The sequence below is a fragment of the Mangifera indica genome, chromosome 7, assembly GCF_011075055.1.
Source record: "Mangifera indica cultivar Alphonso chromosome 7, CATAS_Mindica_2.1, whole genome shotgun sequence".
NCBI classification, from domain to species: Eukaryota; Viridiplantae; Streptophyta; class Magnoliopsida; order Sapindales; family Anacardiaceae; genus Mangifera; species Mangifera indica.
In genome coordinates this window covers 5,005,666-5,013,230 of record NC_058143.1, presented here as the reverse complement: position 1 = coordinate 5,013,230, position 7,565 = coordinate 5,005,666, and the positions used below count along the sequence as shown (strand labels likewise).

The 7,565-nt window shown below is 34.6% G+C and overlaps 1 protein-coding gene and 1 long non-coding RNA gene across 8 annotated transcripts; both read left to right on the top strand.

Moving 5' to 3' along the window:
* Positions 1–852: 852 nt before the first annotated feature.
* On the top strand, positions 853–2,813 carry LOC123220373. Its single transcript, XR_006503038.1, has 2 exons — positions 853–1,376; positions 1,527–2,813. It is a non-coding gene; the product is annotated as an uncharacterized LOC123220373 (long non-coding RNA).
* A 1,543-nt stretch (positions 2,814–4,356) lies between these two features.
* On the top strand, positions 4,357–7,100 carry LOC123221840. Of its 7 annotated transcripts, XR_006503299.1 has the most exons (4): positions 4,357–4,517; positions 4,749–6,649; positions 6,771–6,881; positions 6,952–7,100. XR_006503299.1 is itself a non-coding variant. In XM_044644768.1 (3 exons), exon 2 carries the CDS (start codon positions 4,777–4,779, stop codon positions 6,637–6,639), a length of 1,863 nt encoding a protein of 620 aa, XP_044500703.1. In that variant the 5' UTR covers positions 4,357–4,517; positions 4,749–4,776; the 3' UTR covers positions 6,640–6,649; positions 6,771–7,100. The 7 variants fall into 7 exon arrangements, 5 of the variants coding, with proteins under 5 accessions (XP_044500703.1, XP_044500701.1, XP_044500700.1 ...); XM_044644768.1 differs by having other exon boundaries at positions 6,771–7,100; XM_044644766.1 differs by having other exon boundaries at positions 6,765–7,100.
* The last annotated feature ends 465 nt before the right edge of the window (positions 7,101–7,565 follow it).

Genomic DNA, 7,565 nt, shown 5'->3' with positions numbered 1-7,565 from the left:
AATCACTTTAATTTTCCTTATTTTATTTATACATTATAATTTTTTTTTTTCGAGTGTGTTGAGATAAAAGGCATCAATCCTATTTTTATGTGTCACATCTAATAGGTAGTATTAGCTTAATCGAACTAGACACGTGCCAATTGGGTAATGTTTAGGGTTAGGTTCAGAGGTTAAACTTCAGGGTTTACTAATGAATTTACAGTCTATTCTCTAGCTATAATAGAAAAAAGGGCAAAAGATATGCATGTGTGTCCAATTTTTTGTCCCATTTTGACATTCAAATGATGGGTTATCTTATAATTAGATATTATTTTATTTTTAATTCATAATCAATTAATTATATAATAATATATTATTTTAGAACTAAATTTGAATTGAGTTAAACTCAAACTTATTGAATTTCACTCAAAAAGCTTGGTTCGCTTGAGGGGATTTGAGTTCGAATTTAGCTACAATGTTGAGCCAAGTCTAGCTTTGGGCTTTACTTGATACTTTAATTGAGGAAAAATTATCAAAATAACATTGTGTTAATATATATTAGTCAAAATGACATTATTTTAATTGATTTATATTAAATTTTTTAATGTTATAAGTTTGACAAGTTAAATACCTTTAATACTTGAGCTTAAACTCTAAAATATTTAACTTTTACATTCAAGTTTGAGTTAAAATTCGCTTGAATCAAGCTTGATTTGAATTGTTTGAGCCAAATTTATTTTTAAACTCTGATAAATTTGATATAAATATAATTTTATATAACTTAAATATTTAAAACTAAATATTTTAGTTTTATGGTTTAAAAAAACGAAAAAACACCAGAGGCTAATTTTGTAATAGAGAGACTTGTACCAAGGGCCAGTTGGTGAATGAAATAAAAAGCTGCAACCATTAGGTCACAGTTCCGTCTTTATCTTCTTCTTCTTTGCTGAGACTTTCCTATTACTACGATTTGGTTAAGAAATTATAGAAACCAAACCCTAGATCATGAGATTAAGTCAGAGACGAGAGAGAGCAAATGAAAGAGAAGAAAAGTCTGGATATGAGGCTTTGCTTCTCAGAGAAGGAACAAGTGTCAGCTGCTCCTTCTCTCTGATGGATAGTGAAGCCAGTGATTGCACAATTTTCACTTCTTTAAGGATTATTTCAACAGAGAAACAAAACTCGCTCTCTCTCGCTCTCAATCTTAATCTCAGTCACTCTGATGAGGCTGTGATGATTCATTCTGAAATAAACTCAAAAAATCAGACGATTGAAGATCTTTGTACCTCATGGCGCGGCAGCTTCTGGGTATCTTTAAAAAGTACTTCTTGTTGCTCCCATGTGGGTAAAGTTTCAATCCTTCTTTGATAAAAGGCGAATCTGAGCCTCCTTATACGGTAAAACTTCTTTTATTTATTTATTTATTTTTTCTGGACCTGAAACAGATATCAGTACACTAAACTGAGGTTTCTGAAGTTGACACTGTCTCTCTTTCTTTCTCTCTTCTTCGGAAGTTGAATGTAATGAGGCTGTGACGAATGTTTCAGGCTTTGAGTTGAACTCTCTGAGACCCGTTTCTTGGCGGGGCAACCCGGAGATGACTCCACGTTGCAGCCATTGAACTTCTTAAGGTTTCACTTTCAGAGCTGAATCTGAGCCCCCTATATCTACTACTTCTTCCAGCTTGTTTTTTTGTTTTATGTTTATTATTTCGTTTACCGGTTTGCTAAATTCGAAATCAAGCATTTTGGTTGTGAGAAAGGATAAAAATTTCTCAAGTTTATGTGAGGCACTCTCTGTTTTTCTGAATCAAAATCCAAGTTTTAAAAACTCGAAGCAGAATTAAGAGGGTTTTCTTTGGATTCTCTAGTTGAGAGACAATGGCATTTTGCTTTTAGCTCAGGCACTTGCCATGTGAAATGGGTTTTGTTGGAAATTTGTAAGTTTAATCTAAAGTGGATTTTTGTTAACAGGTTATGAATGTGAATACTTTTGAATTTCATGAGACTTAAAAAGTTTCTTGCAATTTAGTTTAGCTGAATCCTGATGCTTCATGACACCAGTTGGTAAAATCTCTCTTTCTTTCTAAGAATTAAAAGAATGAACAAAATAAGGAAGGAAAAAAAATGGTAAGTTGTAAACTATATTTGCATGTTGATTAGATGCTCTAATTACAATCCTTGGGAAGGTTGCGGGGCATATATTCAGTTCCATAAGCCACGCAAATCAACCTCTGGATGCCAACATCTAAACAACAGAGAAGATGAAGAAGTTACAAGTCTGTATGAGAAGCCATTTTTTTAAAAGATCACAGAGAGAGAAAACACAGTACCATGACATCCACTAGAGAAACTCCGAATTTCTGAAGGTTGGAAATGCCAAATTGAGCTTCATGTAGGAGGAGGAGCAGCATGAGTACTAGACCCTGATCTGAGGCTGCGAATGGGCTGGGGCCATTGCCAACTGAAGTGGTAATACTGGCCACAGCAGATAGTCTCTCATCAGCAAATTTTCGCTTCATCAGGCAATGGGTGAGGTTGCTTTTCTGGTGAAATGTTAGCTGTTCTAGGTAGTATTATATGTCAAATTGGCATTGGGTCAGAACATGGATTTCCTGCAATCTAAAAACAAAATGGTTATGTCCCAAGCTTCTAGTGGATGAATTTAGTTCACAGCTTTGCTTGATTGTGCATAATACATACTAAAATATCTGGTGACAGTGGCAGGAAACTCAGTTACAACCCATTTACTCCCATTGCAGTATAAGATGCCATCTCCGCAACAGGATCTGTGTATTGTGTTCATTCATGAAAATTTCAACGATTGTTGAGCCATTTTCACTATGCATCTCCCTTATAACAGATGTTTCATTTATGATTAAAAAATATTTAAACCGGAAGGTATGCAGCAAAATTTCGTTAGAAGATAACAAAGCTTACCTCTATGTTGATCAAAACTCCATGAAAATTCCTTGTCTTTACGAACTCTAAGAATGAATTAAGAGCCACAAATTTACCCTGATTCTTGGCCGCTGGCTGGCTTCTTTTGAAGCCTGGGTTTTGCTTATTACCAGGGCTTTAACGGATTAAAAATAGCCAAAAATTTATGTGAGGAGGACGATGTTGTAACTCCCTCAATTTAATCAAAAATACGCCAAGCATGGAAGAGAGTAAAACACAATTATATCTCTTGCTTGTGCTTGCTTCAATACATTTCTTTCAAGAATTGAATCTTCTTTATTTTTTTTCAAAAGGGAATTAAACAAGTCTCCTCCGCTACCTGACTTGCGTCACGAATTTCCTGTCCCATTTTCATGCCATCCTATCTTTCTCCCACTTAGGTATGGATTGGATTTGATTTGATCGAGCTAAGATGAAGGTATGCTCGAGCTTGCCTTAAATCAATTATAGAGAATAGCTTAAAATCAACTCTACATTGAAGAGCACAAATTTTTTAAGCTTGAGTTTGACTCATTATATAAAATCAAAGTTTAAGTTTTACTTGCAAGCTACTCAAGTTTGCATTTGATCCAAGTATACTCTTAAAGGTGGATATTTAAACTCGTACTAAGATTAAAAATATATTTGATTTGAATTGGTTCAAACTCAACAAACAACTTAGATAGAAAAAAAAACTTTGAATTGAACTTATGAGTTTATCTAAATCAAATAAAACCTAACTTCAACTCGACTCGTTTATAAAAACTACTCAAATCCTTAAATTGCAATCAGATCAAATTTGATTATGAGAATTTTCATTCAAATTGTGAGCTAAATTTGAGTCAAACCCACCCATACTCTCACCGAACATACTGCCACCACCAAGTTAAATTGCCCAGGCCACAAGATTGCTCAACTAAACTAAGCCCAAACGATTTCTTTTATGGCATTTGCGGTGGTTTTATTGTTGTGCCTTTTAACCTAATAATAAAACTATATATATATATATACTTTTAAATATATTATTAGTTATATAAATAATATATTATCATATAATTAAGAGATTTTAAATTAATAATAAAATAATAATTAATTATATAATAATAAATAATTTATTTATCTAATTATATAATCAAAATTGTATGCTTATAACATTGGTCATAACATGTGCTATACACATTTAGGCCCATTATGCCACTGGCGTTATTCATGGTTAAAAGAAAGTTTTTGGTTGTTGGTTTGCGGTGTTTCATTTGGTATAAATTTAAAGATGTTTAATTTTTATTTTTATTAAACTTCTATTTTATGTTTTAGTTTAAGAAGATATAAAAAGTCTATCTTACCCTCTCTAAATTACCGAGTTTGGACGGCTTTTAGACTCTGAGAAAGTGATTTTTTTTTTTAATTTTAAATTTATTTTTCAATTAAAAAGCCCGGGTCCTGGCCCAGGAAATTTCCCGTGTCTTACCATTTTTAATTCCAGTTAACGCAGAAGCGAGCAAAACCCGGTTCTTTCTTTAACTTAGAACGCCACAGTGACGATTCGGGACTTGATCGTGTAGAAAATTCATGGAAGTGGTTTTTCTTCAATCTCATCAGGTATTCATTCGAAATTGCATTGAATCAGTTTTTGTTTGATTCAATTTCTATATCTTCTGTTTCAATTTTAATAAAAAAGTATCTTCTTTGTGTTTGTGTTAAAATTGATTGCGAAAATTTTACTTTAGGGTTTTGACCTTGATTTATTTCTCATATTTGCTTAATAAATGAAGGATAGGCTTTGATGTTGTACACTTTGTTTATTTATTTTTTTTAATTTGTGGTTTATAGAAGGTTTGGTGACGTTAATGTGATTGTAATGGCACTTGGGTTGGTTTCTAAACTGCAAAACCTGTGGCCGTTTTCGTTATTGAAATTTGATGATTTGAGAGCTTCTGATGAGTTGGTACGCCAACTTTCGATACCGGAACATACAAAAAGGTTTGTTTTTGCGATTAGAGAACCTGAATCGAAATCTGTGGTGTATATACTTTGTGCCCAGAATTTATCTGAGAGATCAGCTTTAGATGCTGAGTGTCTTATTAGGGAAGTCCGACCTGATGCCGTGGTAGCTCAAGTGAGTGTTCGGGATGAGGAGATTGAATTAGGACATATTGATGGTGAGTCAGTTCCTACTTCTTTGTTTGGAGTGCTGAAACGATGTTTTGTTGATAAGATTAATAGGGAAGTGTATGAAAATATGGCTGGGAACTTGGTTTTGAGGGAGATTTTTGGGGTTAGTTTTCATGGACCTTTCTTGGCTGCTAAGAGGGCTGCCAAGGAGGTCGGTTCATCATTTGTGATGCTTGAATCGTCGATGGTTAGAGACCCTGGTGGAGATAACTCTTGTAAGGAAGTGGATTCAGGGAATAAGATTCAAGGTTTAGTTAATAGTTTGGTTCCTCAGACAGTAGGTTCAGTTGTGTCATCAAGTTCTAGAAGGTTTCAACTTACTAATGATGTTGAGTTGCAGATGGTGAGGTTGTTATCTTCAAATATGGATTTGTTAGAGTTGAAATCGGGGCCTGCTAATTCTAATTTTGACACAGGGTCAAAAGAAGTTCTGTTGAGGCGCAATTATGCAATTCCAACATTTGCACAATCTATTTATCCTTTACTTTTGGATTTGCATGATATATTCGGTTATCTCCCGTCAATGACGAGGGCTCTAGCCCTTGCACAAAAGATGCTCAATGATGTGAATAGAGGGAAAGCTGTGGATACTCAGGTTATTTCTGAAGTTCACACCTTTCGAATTGCTGTTGAGGGGCTGAGAATTGCTCTTAACAATGCTGGTCGGCTGCCCATCAATAAATTGAGGGATTCCAATTCACCCAAAATTGAATTTTCTGAACTTCCAGTTGAAGATAAGTCACATGCTCTCCTTGCACAGTCTCTTCAGAGTCAAGCCAAGGAGTTCAAGACTATGGTGGCAGTGGTTGATGCTAGTTGTTTAGCTGGGCTTAGGAAACATTGGAACACTCCTGTTCCTGATAAGGTCAAAGATTTAATTACAGAGCCGATTGCAAACTACGAAGGTGATGGGGAAACTTCAAATTATGTGGATAGGAAGCGATTATTATCTAATAAACCTGTTGTGGCTGTGGGTGCTGGAGCAACAGCTGTTTTAGGGGTTTCCTCTTTTTCTAAACTTCTTCCGGCATCAACCTTCATGAAGGTTGTATCATTTAAAACTCCTGTTTCACTCAAACTTTTTCTGACGCAAACCCAGAAGGCACTGGCAATAGCTGTTGGCAAGACTAAAGTTGTGGCTCCAGGACTTGCAACTTCTGGATCAAATACAACATCCGTCTTGAAGGCAGCAGCTTCTGCTGAGAAAATCCGGACGGTTGCCCACAGTGTCATAGCCTCAGTTGAGAAGACCAGTTTTTCAGCCATGAGAACAGCATTCTATGAAATAATGAGAAAACGGCGGGTACGACCAATTGGTGTCCTACCATGGGTAACATTTGGGGGTAGTGTTGCAACTTGTGCTGGATTGCTTTTGTATGGAGATGGGATTGAATGTGTTGCTGAATCTTTACCTGCAGCTCCCTCCATTGCCAGTTTAGGGCGTGGGATTCAGTATCTACACAAGGCATCTCAAGAAGTGAAGCAGACAAATGAATCCAGGATTCAAAAATCTATAGAGGCACTGATGTACAGGTTGAAGAAATTATAGATTCAATAAAGTAAGAATTCAGTTATTGTCTTGTTCTCGTATAGTATTCATAATCTTATTAACAGTCAATGATTTTGAAAGGTTGCCTGAATTGAAATGAGAGATTCTTACGTACATAAGTCTAGGTACAGTTGAATGCATCACCATGGCTGCCAAAGTTTTGATCATAGAGGCGTTTTTGGTTTTTTGGGTGCACCATATTCTAATTTCTCTGGACTACATTTCTCAATCGTCATAAACAGGTGAGTCAGCAACTATTGATTCGATTTAATTTTATATGATAAGAAACCAGGAAGGGGTTTGCTGGTGTAGTGTTGCTGCCAATTGTTCTTGAAGATGAAGGAAATTTTATATGATAAGAAACCAGGAAGGTTTTGTATTCGAAGTAACCAGTTTCGGTACTTTTGGCCCCAGTTGTGTTTCATGAGTAATAATATGCAGGATTATTAGATTCTTTATAAGTTTATTGACGTTATAAATCTGCCATGAATTCACTAGTTTAATTCGTCACAAGCAAGAAAAAAAGCTAGTTTAATTCGCTATACACGAGGAGAGAAGAAGACTGAATGGTAAGAATTAGTTATTAAAATATCACTAAAACTAATATATTGCATATATAAGAATTAAGGTGTTATACAAGATATGATTAGCTTCAACCCAAGTTTGTGCTTGACTCAGTTTGTATGAAATAAAACTCGAGTTTGTTGAACTCATTTCAAAAGTATTTAAGTTTGATTTGTTTTAAATGAATTGAGTTTGAATTGAGTTTTACATTCAGTTTGGTATTAAAACATCATTCTTAATAAATTTTAGTTATAATGATATCGTTTATATATCGAATTCTTTTAGACTTATGAGTTTAATGAGTCAAATAACTTTAAAATTTGAGCTTCAATTTAAGTTTAAAAATATTAAATTCTCAAACT

Bases quoted from the DNA above. Each gene is read 5' to 3' on its own strand.
- LOC123221840 (XM_044644768.1), top strand. From the start codon at position 4,777: ATGGCACTTGGGTTGGTTTCTAAACTGCAAAACCTGTGGCCGTTTTCG.